The 22,013-nt window shown below is 41.6% G+C and overlaps 1 protein-coding gene across 3 annotated transcripts in view; it reads right to left on the reverse strand.

Annotated features, from left to right (window-relative positions):
* Positions 1 to 22,013, reverse strand: part of nrg2b (neuregulin 2b) — a 68,784-nt gene that overhangs the window by 39,383 nt on the left and 7,388 nt on the right. For all 3 annotated transcript variants that reach the window (XM_044127429.1, XM_044127428.1, XM_044127427.1), the window contains exon 2: positions 236 to 398. In XM_044127429.1, the coding sequence (XP_043983364.1) occupies positions 236 to 398 (163 nt within the window). The remainder of the gene's footprint in view (positions 1 to 235; positions 399 to 22,013) is intronic.

Consider the following 22,013-nt stretch of genomic DNA (forward strand, 5'->3'; position numbering starts at 1 on the left):
TTCCACTTTTACTCTCGAAAATGATGACTTTATTCTCGTAACCAATAAAAAGAAAATCTCTAAATCTGGCCTTAATACTTCATTATATTATCTTAATGTGACTAACATCCTCCCTTATTTATTTATTTTTTTTATCGGTAGCAGCTCATCTGGTGGAGGATGAACTCGCCAGGTGTCTCCATTTTCGTTTCCTCCTGGTGATATCCAGACACACTCAACTCGCTCACACACTCACACGTTGGTTTTTATTTTGAGGTCTCTGCCTTTCTGGAGTTCGCGTCCGTCTTTGTACCAGCGGAAGGAAGGGCTGGGGTTCCCCGACGCCTCGCACTTCAAGTACATCTTGCCCCCCTCCAGCAGAGACTGGCCTCGCATCGGCCTCAGCTTCGGAGCAGACGCTGGAGAGGCAGAGAGAGAAAACACACACAAGAGGGAGAGGAGGAAACACGTAAATGGAAAAATCAAAGCTTTCGTCATTGACAAACTAAAGGTTTTCAATGCTCTATTGTTTTACTAGTGTGTGTGTGTAAGAAATATTTTAAGCACTAGAACCACTTTTAGAAGAACTTCATATATCACATCGTTTATCGCGATAAATTTCTTTTAAGAGTTCCGATTTATTGTTGTGAAAAAAATCCAGTTAAATGATGTCCTTTGTGTCAGCATTGTTGTTTTTCCCCAGTTTGTTCAATGACAGCATTAATAATATCAATACATTTGAAAATAGGACTGAATGTGGTTACTATGTGGAGGTTAGTGATATAAATCACACTTTTTTATGTGCCTGGTGTCCTAAATAAACGCATTACACACGGGAATGTTTTCCAGCAACGTTCTCTGGTTGCTGTGTCATGCAGTTCCCTAAAAAGGAAGTAATAAACGGTTCTTATCGTCACTTTTATCGTTATCACGATACTACCACAAAATATTGTGATAAATCATAAAGTCGGTGTCGTCCAGCTCTACTTTCTAATCTTCAAACAAGCCTAGTAAGGAGTGGTACGAGGCGAACATTTGTCAAAATGTTCTTACTTTCCGGACGTGCCCTAATTATTAATAACTAAAAGCAAAAGAGGTAAAAAAAACAAACAAACAATAACAACAAAAAAACCCAGGTGCATCTAAATAATTGGGTACAAGGTGAATCCTGGAACAGTAGAAATTTCTTAAAGCACTTAAGAGAAAAGAAATCCCGGCTCAAAACTTCTGCAGTACATTTTCATAATGGAGCAATCTGTGCATGTATGTACATGTGTTGGCGTGCATGCGTGCGTGTGTGTGTGTGTGTGTGTGTGTGCTTCATCTGTCTCCAGAGACTTTCCCTCTTTATCTCCTAAAAAACTACAACAGACTGCATCACTGACGCCAGCACAGACAACACCAACATGCAGGAGCTAAAGCAAGGACACAACCCAGCTCCATCCGCTAGCATTTAGCCTCACACACACACACACACACACGTGCACCTCCACACCTCACAGCACAGAGTTTCATCCATCTATGTGCACTAATACGGGGCTATCACACACACTGATGCTGAACAGTGACGGGACACGGTTAATCAGATGCAAGCCAATAGCTGTACAGGCCCACAGCGCTGCTGCGGCGCTCAGTGCTGCTCAAATGCACACAGTAGTCTGAAGTATTGTGTGCATTACTGTAACTCTGGGGGAGCTGCAGAGATCCTCAGCTCAGGTTTAAGTCAGCGCTTCACAAATCTGGTCTTTAGCTAGAAAAACCCCCATAAGCAGACCAATTTAAATTTTTGAAGAAAATCTTATTTACACAACTTGCAGTTAGTTCACCAAGACTTTGTTAAAGGTGCTTCGTTGAACAGGTTAGGATAGGTCTGTGGGTTAAACAAAACAATTATTTTTTTTTCATTCTTAGATAGTGAAATTTTAGTCTGGTCAGTTCTGTCTATGAGCTGTTTTCAAACCTGTTGTCACTTTGAATCCAAATAAAAACGCAACGTTTACACACGCATGTGAAAATGGCAGCAAACCGGTGTGCAATTGTACGACCGAACATCTTTGAAAAGCAGATGTGGAGCCTCCTGCACAACCAACAGAAATGCTGCCAGTGGTTTCTGAATAGTAAGTTAACAATAAAACACTTGTCTTTTCCAGCAGCCGTTGTACGACGGTGAAACCAGCTGAACACAGGTGTCGGGGCTCCGCCTGGGTTGCTAGGCGACGGCTCGTTTTCCAGACACCAAAAAAACTTCTCACCAAAAGAACAGTGGGGGGGGTTTTAAGCACTTGGACTGTTTTTAGAAGCAGTTGAGACTCAAAATGTGCAAAAGGTGAATTTTACATGACAGGTCCCCTTTAACAGGATTACTGATAAAAGACGAATGAGCAGCAGCACGTCGTTGGGATCCAGTGGTCACATTTTGTTAGTCCTGTCAAAGACTTACTGCTGATGTATAAATCCACATCATGTCTCAGTAAATCACCTTCGACTCACCACATGCTGACTCGCTCTGCCCCCACGACTCCTCGCCCAGAATGACTTGTGCTGCAGAACAGCAGCGAGTGTCACAGCAGTCATCTATTTTGTTTTTTGTTTTTGTTTTTTTGCTGAATAATTTGCCAGGCATTTTAGTAGCTTCTTGAGCGGGACTCCAGATGTCACAGACTCGGAGCCAGATCCCGTTCAGTGGCTCTCCACTAAGGCTTGATGCAGACATGAACCTATAAACGTATCTGTGCTTCAGACGGACAGCTGTGTTTCACTTGCTGTTACTTCTAGAAATAAAACAGTTTTATAAGCTAAATGATTTTTGAATCTTTCAGATGACTGTTTGTTTTTTAGGACTCGACTGCTGGATAAATTGGTTATTTGTCAAGTAAGTAACTTCAGTTTTAAAGAAATTTGAAGTAGTCCCTTTTGTTTAGTAGCATACAAAAGCTTAGAAAGAAATTGTATTTTTTATTTATTTCATAAAAGGAGATGATGGATATTAATCAACATGATTACATAATGTAAAGATGGGAGATTTAGCCAAAGAGGATAATCTCCATTTGTAGTTCCCCAGCAGGTTGATGGAAGAGATAAAAGGTACAATTAACATAACAACATACATGACGTATGATTTATGACAGATTTCAATGTAAAGCTGAAAGCAGGGTAATTAACAGTAAGGCTTTATAATAAATATGAAAACGGTCACATTTCTGCTGTGGTATTTTACGGTTTTACGTAAAATCGACTTTTTTTAAGCTTCGCATCATGTCATAATGCGTGACAACACGAGTGTCGCCTCGATTCTTTCACGCGTTCGAGAAATCCTTTCATTTCCGGGGGCAACCATTCAGCTGAACAAAACGCTGGAGAGGACATAGCTCTCTCACTCAGCTCCTTCAGACTAGCCAGCAGCAATTAGCAAACATCTGATGGACCCGCTGAGCTCATAACAGGAGCTACTTCTCAGAGCAGCGCTGGTCTGAATGTTGTTGAAGAGTTAGTAGGAGCCATGTTGGGGCAACTTCCTGAAGGCGGAGTTTCAGAAAGAGCAGGAGCTTCTTAAAGAGACAGAGACCCAATTTCAAGGAGTTAAATTACAAAATCTAATTTCTTCTAAGTCATATCTGATATAAGCAGCATTTTTATAACAACTGAGGGTAAAATGGCAGGCCCACTGCTGCAAGCGTCAGATTACAGCAGATTACGCAACCACACTTCATCCTGAATCACCCCGACCACCCAGATACGTACGCAACGGCGGCGTGTTACGGCCATTATGGATGGAAAAATAGGTGTAAATTTCTGTCCAAGAAAACTCTGAAATTTTGACATCAATCGCACAAACGTTCTAGAAAAAATAACTAAATTAAAAATAATAACTAAAAGCAAGAAAAAAAAAACATCTGGGATTTTCTACATTAATTTCAGAAACTTTAGAAAGAGCTTGAACATTTCTGGGTTTGAAAAGTCCAAAAGATTTGAGAGAGTTCTGTAATGTTGAACCGCATGGAATCGGTAAAAAGCACAATTAAATATTTAAAGACAAAAATAAAATACCTCGTCTTCTATTCGGTATTTTTACATCAGACTCCAGAGAAGTCGGTGCCTCACCAGTCACTGATCAGAGTACAGTTAGTGAAAACGTTCAACTCAAAGTCTTGCAACTTTATGTTCAGCAAAATATGCGTTGATATTATCTAGATATATAAGACGGCTTCATCAATTATTATCCTAACATCTTACCAAACCTCTTTTAGTCACACAGACTGTAAAAGAGACTTTCTGGTGAAATATTGTAACATAACTTTTTTACTCCCAGAAAACGGACAAAGTGAACCCAAAGCGTTTGTTTAAACTCACATATGAGATCCTGTGTTCTAGTTTCCTTCATGAAGTGCAACAGCTTCGTCGCTCCTTTCTCTTTGTTTGTTTCAAAGGCTGCAGAAACAGCTCTGTTCCTTTTCCTGTACATTTTATTGCCCGATTTCAGCAACTCGTCCTTCCTGCGGCTCGGTGGACAATCTGAGACATAAGTCCCGAGGTCGTCTGCGTAACCTTGACTTTTACGTTTCTCCCCAGGACTGACGCCCGTTAGCCGTTGACGGCTTCTCGTTGTGGCAAAAGCTTTTTGCTTTCTTCGTGTGTTTCCCAGAAATAAAGGAGATTTCTTGGACAAGCAGGCTAATTTTCTTAAACGGGACACGGAGACACATTCCTCAACAAATACGTACAGAAAATAAAAGCTGCTGAATTATATACAAATTCAGAAGGCGAATTGGGTATCAGTTCTGGATGGCTTTTTAAAAAATTATTTTATTTTATCTATTCATTTTCTTAATCAATTTGTGATTTTTATTTCGAAATTTGTCTTTTTCCTTCAGGCTGTTTAAACTCGCATACTGCTTGCTACGAATGACCAAAGAGATCACAGAAAGGACGTTAAATAAAAAAGAGCTCTCAGCATTTTTATTATTTTTGGTAAATATGAATAAAAGCAGAGCTTCCTCATTTACCGTCTACAGTCTCGCCATGACAAATAGTTTTCTAAAGGGCATGGAGCAGCCTGCTTGCTGCGATCTTCCTGTGTTTTCCTTTGGATTTTGTGTGTGTGTGTGGGTGTGTGTGTGGGTGTGTGTGTGTGTGTTTCTTTGCTGGAGACAATTAGGAAATCCTGGGAACTATAATCTAATAACAATGTACCATATGTGGAAAAGAGATGAGATTCTACAAAGGGAGGAGGCGACGTCGTGCTTATTCCAGCTGCTCGGAACTGGCATTTAGATTCACAATGACAAAATACCTCGGAGAATAATAATCTTTGTTTTTGGGCTGCACTTTTCAAAAGCAAGTTACAAAAAGCTTCGCTTGTAAGTAAATACATTAGGAATGATTAAGAGTTAACTAGAAATATCACCAAAACAAACAAACAAACAAACAAAAAAACACACAAAGAAGAACAGACCGCACAGAGAGCGCGGCAGCTGAAAGCCAAACACCAAGGTGAAAACACTTGTAAACATAAAGCGTCTGCTGCTCTTACTCTGCTTCAAAGTCCGGATGGCTCCGAGTTACAGTTTGATTGTTTTTTTGTTGTTGTTGTTTTTTATTTGAATGATTTCACTGTAGCAATGCAGCACTGCAAAAGTCCTGCAGCGACGCCAGCTCTGACTTCCCCCAAGACCACAGGGTTCATCTGAAATCCGTGTGGGAGCTAACGGAGTGAGGCGTTACGTTGAAAATGTAGGTCTCCGCAGACGGGAGGGTTTTTGTTTTCTGAAGTCTGCTGACACACTATGAGTAGGAGGTGAGCACACAGAGGAGGTGGGCTGGGGGGACACATGCAGGTTGACCGTACATCCAGCCTTGTTGACAACCAGTTAGTCTGGTGATGGATTCCTACAAAATGTTTCAAGGTGTCGGTTCAGTCGCATCCGCAGAGCGGAGCGGCCAGCCTGCTTCCACACAGACCCCTCTACGGAAAACATTTAGTGCTTAAAAAGGATGATAAAATGAATGAATCTTGTTTATTTAGGAGAATGGAAAGAGTGGGTAAGGATTAATGTCCTGGCCTGATTTAGAGCTACACCTAATGATTATTCTAGCAACAGATTAATCAATCGATTATTCTGACTATTAACTGCCTTCGATCTGCAACCAAACCCTTTTTGAAACACTTGCTTCCCTCCCCGCCTGTGGGGGCGCTGCACCAAGAACGACTGAAGGAAACAACACAAAAACCTCAGAAGAAGACATGAGTGCAACTGCCTCTTTCATGAAATGTAAACAACGATGGAGTAGCATCAGATTTTTTTGCAGTTGTTCTGTTTCTTTTTTGTCTCTGGTAAAAGACGACGAGACGGGTTTTTTTCCGCTAGCGCAAGACTAGCATGTTTGTTTTGGTTGTGTTTACCCAGAATGCCAAGCGCCGTGTCCTGCTTTCCTAGCAATATTCAAACCTCACCAGAGCTCACTTCAGCTGGACCAATACATGGGTTTCATTCCCATCTCCCAGAACGAACCAGACTTTCTATACAGATGAACCAGAGTCTGATTAAAGTGGACTAAACAGAGCTCTTGTGAATGCACCCTTAGAGAACCAGAGAGAGTTTCAGCAGATGACGGCTAACAGGGTACAGAAAAAATACTTTTATCCTTTGGAGATTTGGAGATTTTTCTGTAATGCAAAACGTTGGATTTGAAAATGCGGACAGCCAAGAAATCTTAGGTGAGGATGTACGTTCTCCAGAGACTGATGTCTTTAGCTAACGCTAGCCATGCAAACTGCATAACAGAGACTGATGTCTTTAGCTAACGCTAGCCACGCAAACAGCATAACAGAGACTGATGTCTTTAGCTAACGCTAGCCACGCAAACAGCATAACAGAGACTGATGTCTTTAGCTAACGCTAGCCACACAAACTGCATAATCATCTAGTTTTTAGTTTAAAATGAAAGTCAAACTTTTCTTTTGTAGCAATTTCACTCTCTCTCAGACACACAGTTGACACTGTGTTGCTTCTACTTCTTCTGATACAAATCATTAGCATCCGCTAACAGTTGGAAGGCTAGACAAAAATTACTTGGAATGTTTTTAATAACTCCTTAACCGTGAAGTTTTGAGGACCTTTGGTGAAACGGCTTAAAGAAACGATATGATCGTTTACAAAGCAGTTCTCACATGATGGAGTTAGCTTCCTGAAACCAGAGGAGACGCTTCTAGTCGAGTCAGAAATCTCTTCGCTATATTTTTAAAATTATAGCCACAGATAAACTCAGCTTTTGTAAACAGATTTTGTTCTTTGTATTTACACTTTAAAAATCTTCTGGCTGACTGATCACAGACAGTAGGCCATCTCTAAATAACCTAAAACTCAAAGAGACAACTGAAAAACCAGAACATTATCATCACATTTTAAGATGTGGTAAAAAAATGCTAACTGAAAAACATGCTAAGTTTTTTTTTTTTTTTGCTAACAGGTCGCAGCAATTTAAAAATAACACACCGGATGTTCATTTGTCCCTCTTGTGATTGCTGTATCCAGCTTAATAAAGTGGACACATTCAGAATTACATCCGTTTTATGTAGCTGGAGCTCTTAGAGGGGCTCCGGTGGTAGCAGACGTACGAGCAGAGAGTTCCCTTTAACGCGATCAGGAACGTTTGAACCACTCCCCCGTTCAGCTGTCATTACAGCCACGAGAAGGAAACGAGGGATGCAGAGAAATAACCGGTAACATGTTTATCTAATCAAATTTACCTTTACCACCGGCGTATGCACCTTTATCTGCTTGAATGTCACAAGTCAAATCCAGCTTTTCTTTTTCAGGTATTTATAAAGACTCATCTGTAGCAAACGGCCATCAGTCTCTTTTAAAGTGACAGGTAATTATATATGATGGATTAACCTTTGTCTGTTCAGATAAACAGAGGGAAAAAGATTTACCTTTGGACTGTTCTCCAAGATGGATACTTTTCTGAACTTGGTCTCTTGCTGGATGATGAACCTGATGAACAATTAGCTCCATCCAATAGTAGAGAATTTGCTAAGCTAAGAAAATCTAATCAAAATTAACTTCCATAAACCAAAATAATAATAATAATGATTTTTTTTTTTTTAAAGTCAGACAAACCGAATTACAGCTAATTCTCTGTGTGACTTGAACTCATTTCAATTTTAAGCTGTAAGCACTTTGCGTTTTCCAACATGCTGACGAATGTGTCCAATGAGCAGCATTGTGGGAAATAAAGAGGTCGTTCTCGTAAGGTTATTTTAACAAACATCAAAGCCGAAAACACAACATAACACTACACTACACTACACAACATTACTATTTTGGTCGCCCACAAGAATTACGATAAATGAACCAGAGGCAAAGCAAATGCAGACAAAGCTAAAGTTCTTCTTCTGCTTCGGGAGCAGCCTGATGCTGAATTTAACTGTAACCAACGGTAACCGGGTTATAAAATGTACAGCATATAATGTTCCAACATGGACAACTGTGACCAATAACTTGACTCCTGTTGGTGCAGCTGTCCAAGATGAGCGTATGACTATGAGGGGGAAAAGAGTCAGGCCTGACTTACTGCGACTTTTCAGACCAATCAGTCAGAAGACCACAGCTGTGCTGCTGGCTTTGAAGTCCGGGATAAAGTTCTGCTTTTATGGACTTCTGTCCAAGCTGATTTTTTAAAGAAATCTTTCTTTTTTTAATCAGTGTTTGCAGTGAATAAAGCTAATAAGGCCGGCCCTGCAAGTCGCTGTAAAGTCTTCCCTACTCCATTTCTGTGACGTCACAGCAACTAAGTTGACTCAACTTTCATCGTGTCAATCGTGACTTTAGAAAAGATGAACTTATTCAACCCCTACAGCAGATTACCATCTGCTGAGGGTAGGAGGGGGGGGGGGGATCTGGCCATTAAATTTCAAAGATCTTAAAAGCAAAAACATTAAAGTTTATAAAGCGGGAAAGCAACTTTCCTCCGCAAGTTGTGTCTCCAGACAAGCAACTGGAACCTGAGTGAATCATGCTGCAAGCCTAATCAACAAAACAGACTGCAAACATGCTAACAGTTGCACAGCACGTCAGCAAACCCCTCTGCATAAAAACTTAGTCAGCTGGAGAAAGATGCTGTGTTTTGAGTTGGGCAAATCTTTTTATTTTTTATTTTAAAAAAGCCTTCAGATGAACATTTCAGGGATAAAAACTTTCAGACCAGGAGACGCTACAAACACAACATTACGACTTCTTAACATTGAAAAGTGTTAAAAACAAGTCTGCACTAAACATTTCGTCTCATCCCCCGGAAAAGAAGAAAATATGAAAAAGCGACTCTGAACACACATGTGCACAAACCCAATTAGAGAAGATTCACACGTCCCACACACAGCAAGCCGTAGCACGCCCTCACTGGGCTAACTGCAGCTGCAACTTACACCCCGGCAAAGATTTTCCCACAGTACCGCCGAGTTTGAGGGAGGGAGTGAGCACACACACACACACACACACACACACACACACACAGACGTACATCATGACGCGAGGCACACAAATCCAAGCAGGTACGATTCAGTGTTTGCACTGATGGAGATGAGTGATTGTCTCTGGATATAGACGTGTGCTGAACATGACTGTGTGTGTGTGTGTGTGTGTGTGTGTGTGTGTGTGAGTTGCTGATCCGAGCTGTCTGTATCGCTGAGTGATGGAGGGGAACTCAGAAGAAGCGGGAACGCCGGGAGGTTCTGAAACGCTGTCTGGCCAATAGCCTGTGACCAGGTTGCCTCGGCGTCCAATCAAACGTGACCAGCGCTCCCATCAGCCGTCCGTCAAGAGGTCTTCCTCTCAAGGTCGGCTCTCTCTCTCCCTCCCCTCCCCCCACCCCTCCCCGCCCCTCCCCGACCCCCTCAAGCCTCGTCTCTGTCCACCAGAGCGAGCGTCAACAAAAACTGATCTAATTTCTCGCTTAGCATGATCCAATAACAGTGAGCGATATGGAAGCCGTGGACGATCAGGTGTGTTTGGCATCCCGACGACAACATGCCTGAACCCCGCCGGAGGAGCCGGAGTACATTCATAAAACGTGCGTGTGAGGAGAGAGGCGACGCGTGAGCGTGTGGGCGTGCATGCACAAAGGAAGAGAAGCTCCTTCTATCTCCTTCTCCAATCAGCGTGATTTCTGCAGCGCACAGCTGTCACCATAGAAACCGGGGAGGGCAAGGCAGAGAGAGAGAGAGAGAGAGAGGATGGCAGGCAGCATGAAAGAAGGAAAGAAAGAAGGTAGAAAATAAGATTGTGGAAAAAGTAGGAAAGGCAATGTGTGTGTGTGCGTGTGTGTGTGTGTGTGTGGTGAGTGATGGGAACCACATCAGGCCCCATGCAGCATTGCCCGGCTAACAGCGAGCCCCGGGCAACCCTCTGTAGGCGTGAGGAAGTAAGAATGTGTGTAAAGCCCATCATACACACATATAGTTAAGAAAATAATCATGTGCATTTGTGTGTGGGCGTGTGTGTGTGTGTGTGTGTGTGTGTGTGCGCGCGCTTTCAACAGTTTCTGTCAATAACTCCCTCCTTTGTTTTCCCTTGTCTATACCTTCTTGGTTTTTTTTCAAGACTCTTGACAAAAACACACAAACCGACCTGACCTTGTGTGTTATCCTGGCTGCTGTGCATTGTTCTATTTGCGGCTCAGAGATCTATTTAGGTAAAAAAACACACAAAAAAACCTTTAGATTCAGCAGAAATCAGGGCTTTTTTTCCCTCTTACAGATAAACACATTTAACTACACAGAGCCAGAGAGAGAGAGAGAGAGAGAGAGAGAGAGAGAGAGACTGTCTTCTGCTCCAGCTGTACAGTCAAGAGAAAAGGACTGTGGGTGTGAGAAAGAAAGATTAGATAGATAGATAGATAGATAGATAGATAGATAGATAGATAGATAGATAGATAGATAGATAGATAGATAGATAGATAGATAGATAGATAGATAGATAGATAGATAGATAGATAGATAGATAGATAGATAGATAGATAGATAGATAGATAGATAGATAGATAGATAGATAGATAGATAGATAGATAGATAGATAGATAGATAGATAGGATGGATGGATAGATAGATAGATAGATAGATAGATAGATGGATGGATGGATAGATAGATAGATAGATAGATAGATAGATAGATAGATAGATAGATAGATAGATAGATAGATAGATAGATAGATGGATAGATAGATAGATAGATAGGATGGATGGATGGATGGATGGATGGATGGATAGGATAGATAGATAGATAGATAGATGGATAGATAGATAGATAGATAGATAGATAGATAGATAGATAGATAGATAGATAGATAGATAGATAGATAGATAGATAGATAGATAGATAGATAGATAGATAGATAGATAGATAGATAGATAGATAGATAGATAATTAATGAAGGGAGAACGGTGGAGAAAAGCTATTCTCTCCATCTCTCCTTTTCTCCACTCAGTCTTCTGCCAGTCATCCTGCTTTCCACCAGTCCTCTGCTCATCCCTCTATCATTTCATATCTCTACCTGCTCTTTTTTTCCCGTGTGTGTGTCAACACTTTGCGTTCTGTCTTTGACTTCTGCCTCCTCTGTTTTCATTCATCCCGGTCTCTTGCCTCTCCCTCCCTTTCCTTTTTCTAACCCCACCGATCCTCGCTTTTCTTCCGTCCAAAACGCCCGCCGCCAAACCCCCAAACGCACAACGTTTAACCGCAAGCTGGAAACCCAGATCGACAGGCACAATTGTCCCGATAAGAGGACCGAGGCATCGATCAGATCTGTCTGCTGTAGGGAGGGCGAAGCGTCTTTAGGACGAGAGACGACCTAAAGACGTCGTCTCTCGAGCAACCGCCAAACACCAGAGAGGAGGCTTTGACAGAACTAATAAATTGAGATTACAGACACAGAGGACACACTAAACTGAGCTTCTAATTAGGCAAATAATGAAAAGGCCCAAACCAAAAACCTGCGTGGATATTTGCATCATCGAGGTTTATGAAATCACAATCCGACCTCGACAGAGATGTTCGTCTGACAGCATTGTTCCCCAGGGTCCAGCAGGTTTCACCCAGGCCAAATGAAACGTTTGGCAAATGTCAGGCAGCGTAGGGAAAATCCCTGGCCATAAACCCGACTTTTCCTAGCGAGGACAAAGCCACGACATGTTCAACCTCCCAGGTTCATTTGATTTCTCATCTTTCAGAGCACAAGTTACATGTAGGATGAGGAGCAGGAAAGGTGACTCTGATCGTCGTTCGACGGGCCGCTGCTGAACTGTGAAATCTCCCTGGCCTTCCCGCCGTGGCCCGTCCACCGAAAGGCACTCAGAGGGTCTCGTCTCATCCTGGCGTCTCTGCACGTTGGCAGCACCAAACGAGGCTGTGCACAAACGGTTTGCTGTGTGAAGCTGATTTCAGGAAGCCAATAGCGTAGCCCGAGGAAGCCGATCAGTGCTTTTCATCAGCACACACGCCTCTGACGCGATGAAGAGAGCAGCACAGCGAGGGATCTACTGCGAGCGAGTCCAACTGTCTCTGGACAGACTGTACAAAGAGACGGTCCCAGGCTCATTGTCATTCCTGATTGGTTTAAAGGAGACCATTGGTGACTCTGGGATCTGCTTAGCACCTTGTTAATAGGACGCATACAGAGAGAATGAAATGATGCTCCAAGCTTAATGGAAAGGTCAGAGTTCATTTTCTCCTTCTCAGTGTGGATATGTACAGTGTGGAGTGAGGGGTTGAGATTACAACTTGATTTAAAATGTTCCGCCCAGATCGTTATTTGTGGAGGGCAGAAAAGCTGTTGGAGTTCGACAGCTTTCCTGGCGTCACGGTTTTGGAGCGTGAGGTAGGAATGTGAGAGAGAGAGAGAAGGAGCTGATCCCTCGGATAATCGTAAAAATATTCTATAGAGTATTTGAAAACTAAAATATTTTTTTTACAACAGCCCTATTAGAATGCTACAAAGATTTAAAGATGCCTCACTGTTGCATTAGCTCTTGCTAATAGTATTAGCTTCTGCTAATGGAATAAGTTTCTGTTAAAACAGTTGACTTTTGCTAATAATGTTAGCTCCTGCTAATAGTGTTAACTTTTGTTAACGATGTTAGCTTGTGCTAATTGCGTTAGCTACTGCTAATGATGTTAGTTTCTGCTATTTGCGTTAGCTACTGCTAATGATGTTAGCTTCTGTTAGTGGTGTTAGCTTCTGCTAATTGTGTTAGCTACTGCTGAGGGTGTTAACTTTTGTTACTGATGTTAGCTTCTGCTAATTGCATTAGTTCCTGCTAATAGTTTTAGCTCCTACTAGCTCTAGCATAATTAGTAAGTAGCTCACAAGCTAATAATGGCTGTTTATTTCAGCAGATATCTCTTGTGTAAGAGCAGATGAAACAACCCAGACGTTTATGTCCATAACGTTAGCCTCCACAAACTTGACTTCCTGTGTTTTTGTCATAAGCTGCAGTCCACTTTAACCTACGCACGTCGTCAGCCCAGAATGTGTTGCCAAGGTGAAAAAATGTAAACCCCCATAGGTGAAAACCATAAGAAAGGTATACAGTTTTTGAAACAATCACATGTTTTTACGCATCGGGAAATTACAACATATTTAGGCCAACGTGTTCAACTAGTCGTGGATTGTTTTTTTTTTTGTTTTTTTTAAAACGAGTGAAGGAGAGTCCATGAAGAAAAACACTCCTACTGTCATGATAAAGAGATTGTTCACATGCAAAATTTATAAAAAGGGGACGGAAAAAAACAAAACAATCTGGTCTTCATCACATCCTGAAATTCTTTAAAAATGATCTCAAATTAAAGTGAGCTACAACATGTTGGAGACGGCCATTATTTCCTCAATGAAGAGGAAGCCAAAAAAGAAAAGAAATGGTGAAGAGAAAGTTAGTGCACCTTCACCGCTTCAGTAGGGTTAAAGAGGAAAATTAGCCGCTAGTTGCTGCTAAATAAAACACTTTGCTAATGAGCCATTAGCAAGCAGGAGCTTTAGGCAGATGATGGTTAATACAATGCCAAGATGGAAACACATCAGCAATAATATTTGACAAGGAAACCTTAGAGTGGAAGGTTTCAGAAGTCAAACATGTAACAGTAAGAAACATTCTTCATGATGGGTAGAAAACATTTCAGTAACTAATTATTTATATTTGAATGAAACTGGCAGAAAACAATCTCTGTACAAATCCATGCTGAAATATTAGATTTTCTGCGATTTGTTTTTGTGCTTTTCTTAGAGCAACTTAGAAGAAAAAAACGTTGCAACAGTTTGAGATTTTTACTCCGTTAAGACTCAAATAAGCCAGAAGGATGGGATGACATGTTACTTTATAACAAAGACATGAATTTGACCACCACTAACAAAACTAAATAGGATTTTTGTAAAAATAAATAAATACAACACACTCAGAAATCAGTGGAGGCGAATTTTCAAATTGTAAAATTTGTGTTGAGTTTGATGCCAGAGCGGCAGATTCGGATTCGGCCTCTGTAGTTGCTACCGCTTGCTACCGCTTCTACCGCTTCTACCGCTTGCTACCGCTTGCTACCGCTTCTACCGCTGCTACCGCTTGCTACCGCTTGCTACCGCTTGCTACCGCTTGCTACCGCTGCTACCGCTTGCTACCGCTTGCTACCGCTTGCTACATGTCAACATTGATGCTACAGGTCAACATTAATGCTACTTTGTTGATCTCATGTTTATCCTGGTTCCCAGGCACAACAGCCGTAGCCGCATGCAGCCATATTTAGGGGCCAAGACTCCATTAATGCCTCCAGACTGAAGAATGAGTCGCTGAAATTAGTTCTGGTTTTATTTTGTTTTGTTAATGATCTTAACAAAAACTAAAAGTAAAAGCTGTATGTGACCTAAATTGATAATGGGATGTTAATGCCAGTGCAACCTCTTAAAGAGAGAGAGAGAGAGAGAAAAAAACTCTTCAATTTCTTAAGAAAGTTTCATACAAGAACTGAAGTAAATATCTAAAATAAATAAACAAAACAGCATTATTCAAAATAGATTTCTGTAATTGAAAAAGAATAAGACCTGGAAAACAGGCAAAAGTGGCAGGTAGTGCAAACTAACTGCTTGGTACCGGGTGCCAAATGTTTGCAGCCGATTTTTCGACGATATTTAAACTGAAGTGTCTTTTTAACAAGTGGAAATTATTGGCGCTCATTTTTATTCATGCGATTAGATGATTTATTGATTGTTGTGACAAGATTATTCCCTAGGGTGAAATGACTTCTTCCACATAGCGTCGGGTTGGTGTGGATCGCTTTTATTCATTGGCAAACTGCATTTTATTTGTTTTTTGTTTGTTTTTTACTCTGGTTATCTTTTGTCTGATATTAAAATCTGTCTGATGGTCCGAAACTTTAAACGAGAACAAAGCTGCTCAGGAAGCCTGTAGAGGGAGCAAATACTTCTTTCCACAACTCTGCACATTGTGTTTGTCTGGAAACTGCGCTGGGACAGAGCTCATTAGCGGACTGCCTTGCTCAAAAGCAACGGGGATTTGACAGAAATAGAGTCCTTGCCGGAGTGGCAGCAGAACATGTCACTTTGCTAGCTTCACAAATATCCGGCTCCGCTGACTGAACGCCAACCCCCTTAAAGTCTGGCAGAACAGAAATGGGAACGGAGGAGAATGCCAAAAGATCAGGAAAAAAATAATTTAAAAATAGGCTCTCCAAGAAAACTGTAAGATGTCTCAGATGAACTGAAACTGTTGCAAACGAGTCGCCTTAAAATGCTTTACGTGCAGCTGCGAGGCAAACGCTTTCTAATTTGGAATTTGATTCTACGAAGAGATCAACTCTGCTGAGAAAAGAAGAGAAGAAAAGAAAAAAAGAGGAAAAAGCATCAGACAAATCCACCGAGTCAGAAACAAGCACTTTTACTGATGACGTAAATGGTGTGTGCAGTTCGTCTGCGTGTGTGTGTGTGTGTGTGTAGGTGGGGGTTACACTAAAACCTCTCTCATTCACAAACTAAGCCATGTGGCAATGTCCCTATAAGAGGTGTCTGTTGGAGTTTGCCACTAAGTCTGACTGCTGAAAGAGATGAGTGCTGATACATTATTCACAGACAACACAACACACACACACACGCACGCACACACATCCATGGAAACACACTGAATAACTGAAGGACATGAAGCTACACGACTCTGGCGTCAGGAGGGAGCTGTGTGACAAAGAGGCGCTAATACACACTCCTCGACAAACGGAGTTGATCATTATGACATCAGGAGAACATAATTGGGCTGAGACGTGGCCTATACATCCACCTGCGGTACACACACACATACACTCACACACACACAGAGAGAGATGCATGCAGTCAGGCAAGGCAGCAGTGGAGAATTCCTCTGCCTTCTGTTATTCTGTGTGCATAATTTATAGCAGCCCCAGATCTCTCTGCTAATGACAGCACACTGGGGCATCTGCAGCACAGCAGCAACTGCAACAGCTAACTGGCATTGCTGTGTGTGTGTGTGTGTGTGTGTGTGTGTGTGTGTGTGTGTGTGTGTGTGTGTGTGCGTGTGTGTGTGTGTGTGTGTGTGTGCTCTGCTGAGACTAGGACAGTGAGCAAGACGAGAAGAAAAGGGTAACAGAAGAGAGAGCGACACACAGAGGGGATCTGAAATAGACACAGATAACACAACAAAGAGGCAGAAAGGACGAGGCAGACAAGTGAGGGGAGGCGATGCACGCATAGACACACACACACACACACAGTCGTGTTTTCATCACTTGTGGGGACTTCACGTTGACTTCAATTAATTTCTGCAGCCTAACCCTTACCCATAATCCTAACCCACGTCACCATCTCATACCTAACCCTTACCTTAACCTTTACCCTAAACCTAACCACTAACCCAAAAGCAACGATTTCCCTCATGGGGACCAAGAAAATGTTCCCACAAGGAGGAATGGTCCCCATAACCCCACATTGTAGACAGGAATAGGTTCCCGTAAGGATATGACAACCTAGTACAGACACATACACACACTTACTTATCAAGTCATAGATCGAACTAGCGAGTCTCTCTGAATGCAGGTTTATACCAGCATGCTGTTCACATAGAGGCCCAGGTTCAGCCTGAAGTGAAATGCAGAGCTGTGGGCCACGATTACAGATGCTACCAGAAATTAGCCAGTGACTCGCAATTTTCTGCTCGATTAGAAACAATCTGGTCAAAAACCCCAGTCTTTTTCCAGTTTATGAACACCCCTTGCTAACTGTGATCAGGTCTGACTGATGGCAACACTCTCTGGTGTGGTGGCTAGTCCTCAGAAAGAAAGAGTCAAAGTTACCCATTTCCATTGTCAGTGGGGGATTTCAATACAAAGTCAGAGGAAGCACAGAGATATCAAAAACAGTTTGAAAGGAAGCTTTACAGTTAGCCAGGCTAACTGTAGAAGAGCTAGCTTTTGTTTTACCCCCTTCAGCTTTTAGCCTCTGTTTGCCATGGAGCTAGCCTGGATATTGCTTTCTCCTCTCCCTCCAGTTGTCCGTCTGGACTTTCTCACATCGACTTGGTTTCCTCCGGTAGAATTCTACCAATCAGCGAACAGAAGGAGAAATTGTGAACGATGTTTAAGAACTGTAGTCTGTGGTTTTAGCAACAGCAGCAGAGGAAGTAAACAAAGCCGTGCAGTCCGCGTTGGCCACGCCTCCAAATATTTGTGATGTTTGATACCAGTTTACTCAGTATTGTTTCCTTTCTGAAACAATACTGAGTAAAATTCCTGTTGATACAAAGACAAAAACACCTAAGAAGACAACACTTTTTAACTTTTACCTATGCAAGACTAGCCTTATTTGTAAGGTTACGTTTAGTAAATCTCCATCATTGTCAAACTGGATACTTAACTAGTGTGCGCACTGACAAGACAACTCTAAATTAATCATCTAAAAGTAAAACAATTGCACCTGAACTACACCTAGACATGATTTAAAAAAAAAAAAGCTCAGATAAAACAAAAAGTGATATTTTCTTGAGGGAGACTGAATCACTCATGAGTGAAGAAGAGAAAGAAATATCTATTTTAGCTGCCGGCTCATTTCCTGGATTTCAAAAAGAAATTAGAGAGGGAAAAAAAAAGCATTGAATGAAAAAAGTAGCAGAAGGGATTAGTTCTGTAAGTTAAGAGCAAAGATCAAAAACATTGAAAAGAAATGGTTGGATTATAAAAGACAGCTATAAACGTTAAACCTTGCTCAAAGATTATACATATGGGCTCAGGGAAGTGTTCACATTCCTTGATCTTTTCCTGCGTTTTGTAACGTCACAACCACAAACTAACATATTTTATTAAAGGGGAGACCAACTCTTAATGACTTAATGACTCCAATAAGAGGAAAAGAAGACACAGTCTACAGTATTTTAACAACGTCCAGCAGGACAACAACACTAAATCCACATTGGAATGGCTCAGGTCAAAACATATTCATGGGTTTATTCGTCCAGAGACCTGACAGAACTGGGAAACTGGTTTTAAAAGATGCTTCCCATCTAAACTCCGCAAAATTCTGCAAAACCAACAATGTTGGTCTATAACATGAAATCTTGAACACTGCAGAAACACCATTAGCAGGAGTTAACATCATTAGTAGAAGCTAAGACTATTAGCAGGAGCTAACACTACTAGCAATAGCTACCACTACTAGCAGGAGCTAACACCAATAGCAGATGTTAACATCATTAGGACAAGCTAACACTACTAGCAGGAGCTAACACCATTAGCAGGAGTTAACATCATTAGGACAAGCTAACACTACTAGCAGGAGCTAACACCATTAGCAAGTGTTAACATCATTAGTAGAAGCTAACACTATTAGCAGGAACTAACACCAGTTGCATGAGTTAACATCATTAGGACAAGCTAACACTATTAGCAGAAACTGGCACCATTAGTGGGAACTAACGACATTAGCAGGAGCCAACATTAGTTGCAGGTACTAGCTCTATAAGCAGGACCTAAAACCATTAGTAGGAGGTAATACTAATAACATAAGCTAACACTATTAGCAGAAAGTATCAGCTAGCACAAAATCAAAATAAATAGTTCAATAATATGTATATGTATAGTTATGTAGGTTATTAATATTGATTAAAAAACTGTCTACCTAATATAAGTAATAATATGGGAAAAATGTCCCTTTGACAGCTAGCAAACCAACACTTGTTGAATTCAACAACTGCTTGTTACCTAACCCTTGCTAACCCAAACCCTTCCAACCGTAAGGTAATCAAAACACAGACCAGTCCTTAAAATATTTTTAAAAATCTATTTTTATCAGAAAAACAAAACATTTTCCCCTATTATAAGTCATAATAGAGGGAAAATGTCTTGTTCCACTGGCAGAGGATTTCAGGTATAGCTAGAACCTTTTCATCAACATTGAGAAAGTCTTCTTGACTTAAACCAAGCTCCTATTTCTTGCTGAAAAGTCAGTTGACTAAGTTTCGTCTCATTTCCAAGTGTGCGGAGATGTTTACACTACAAAACTGGACCGAAATGTCTTGGTAAGGGTTTCTGTTTTTGCGGGGAGTAGACATTTAAAAAAAACCACAGGGGTGCGCGGATCAGAACGCGTTTCCGTCTCATTTCGGAATGAATTGGACCAACAGTGCATACTGTGCAAGTGTTGAGACGAATCCATGAACCACACACACACGAACAGTAGTTTCACCCCTGACCTCTGTGTCTTCAGCTTTGACGGGGCAGAAAAAAGGCCTTGCTATCAGTGAAAGTTACTGCCGCATGAATTTGTAGTTCTAAAGCTAAAGATCCCTCCGCCCGTCTCCTTCCTCCGCTCCACGCTTTGAGTGACTGACAGGAGGGCAGGCGGAAGCTGAACCACACACGCTAGCTACAGTCGGCTACAGCAGGACGAGAGAGAGACAGAGAGAGGGACAGGGAGAGAAAGGGAGTTTACGCAGCGCTAGATTTGGCATCAGTGACAGGAGCATGTTTGGGCATCAGATGAAGCTATTTTTAGGAACAAACTGCCAATGCATCTGAAACGGCACGTCAGCAGCCGTGATCAGAGGAGACCTGCCTTGCGCTCGGGATGTCAGGGATTGTTTTGTGCTTTCAGAAGCGAGCGTTTTAGCTGTAGCTTAGCCTTCGCTAGATTATTAAGAAAAGAAGTGGAATGCGCGGAGCTTCGTGACGATCCGTACTCTGCCGAGAAAATCAGCCCGGCGTTCAGCGCAAGTAAGCAGAACGCTGAGATCTGCAAATTGTTATTTTTTATTTTTTTGTTTGTTTTTAGCTTGAAGGTAGAACAAACTCAAAATACTCACAGCTGATGTTTTAAATTAGTGCTGACTTTGAATCGGCTGTGTTTGCCAGCGTTTACTGCCGAGCCGCATCTCACGCGTAGCTGTAAAAACACTTCTGTTGAGGTTTGGACAGAGCCGATCGACTTCGCTACATTTCAGGGCCTGATATTTGTGGCGGGATTGCGGCTGTTGCGCATTACATAAAAGATTCCCGCAAAATCTTATGTTTATAATACGGGAAAATCAATACGTTAACAGCAACGCGTAAAGATGCGAACTAAAACGAAGGCACTAGCGGACCGCTAGTCTAGCGTAGCCGGATGTCTGGGAAGAAAATACAGTTTTATGCGTTTCGGCCTTTCATCGTTCATTTTCATGGTCATTTAGGAAAAACTCTGACCACAGTGAAGATTTGATATAACTGTATTTGTGAGAAAACGGAGATTAGAGCCTGAGACATAGGCGTAACTTCCTGAAGGACTGGTGTAGACGTGTCCCCACCAATACTTCCTACACCTTTTTTTTCTTTATGTGCCTTCGTCTATGTATGCACGTTGTATTCAACGCATTGACAGACAGTTAATGCTTTTTGAAATTCCTGTGTATGGCAAGTCCGCTCAGCGATCTAGAGCAGTGGTCTCCAACCTTTTTAGTACAGCGGACCGGGCCAAGCCTTCGTAACCCCCGGGGGGTTTGGGGGGGGGGGGGGGTTCGTGCGCGCGTTGTGAGCTGGCGCATGACTCAAACCTCGGCATCCGGTGTACGATTTTCAAAATAAAAGCTCCTCCATACTCAATGCATAGAACGGACATATTTAATTATTTCTTGCGCGGCCCGGTACCAATTGGTCCACGGACCGGTACCGGTCCGCGGCCCGGTGGTTGGGGACCACTGATCTAGAGGATTGGACATCACGTGACTTACTGTGGCTTTGCATGGAGTCAGGACTATCGGTGGTCGGGGAAATGACACAATCAAGCCAAGAATCTGAGAAGGGCACCCAAAGTTTTGATATTGTCAACACTACGATAGCATATAACCCATTACAAAAATAAATGTATCAAAATAATAATAAGGGACAAATGGTGAACATACACTGAACCACTTTGTCACAGTTACATTTTAAATATTAAGTAAAATTAAATTGTGGGCCATTATAAAGAGAAATTAACTTTGTTCTCTCTTGTTTCTAAAACTGACTGAAACCAAACTACAGATTTATTAGCAGAGATAATATATATTTCACATATCCAAACATCAGCATCTCAGCTTTAAGCCACATTTGACTGAATCCAGTAAAAACTCTGTTCACCAACTGCTCCAACCAGACCCAAAAGAGGTTTTCCGTCTTTATTATTTGCTATATTAACGACACATCAGATCTCCTCAGCAGGACAAAAAGGTTTAGCCAACCAGCTGTGGAGTCAGAATCACATCACTGAAAAATACAAAGTTTGATTCATTTACACACAAGTTCCTTATTCTGCTCTCGAAATGTTTAATAACATTTTGATTGTTACAGAATCTCATGTTGTTGATGCTTTTAGCACTTGATAAAATCAGACAATAAAAGGCAACTGTGTCATAATTCTTCACAAAACACATTACTGAATTGTGAAACTGTTTTCAACTGCAGAGCAGCATTCAGCAAATACATTTGAATACTCATAAATTAGAATATGAGTGAAACGTTCCTTTG

The sequence above is a fragment of the Gambusia affinis genome, linkage group LG09 (genome assembly GCF_019740435.1).
Source record: "Gambusia affinis linkage group LG09, SWU_Gaff_1.0, whole genome shotgun sequence".
Lineage (NCBI taxonomy): Eukaryota > Metazoa > Chordata > Actinopteri > Cyprinodontiformes > Poeciliidae > Gambusia > Gambusia affinis.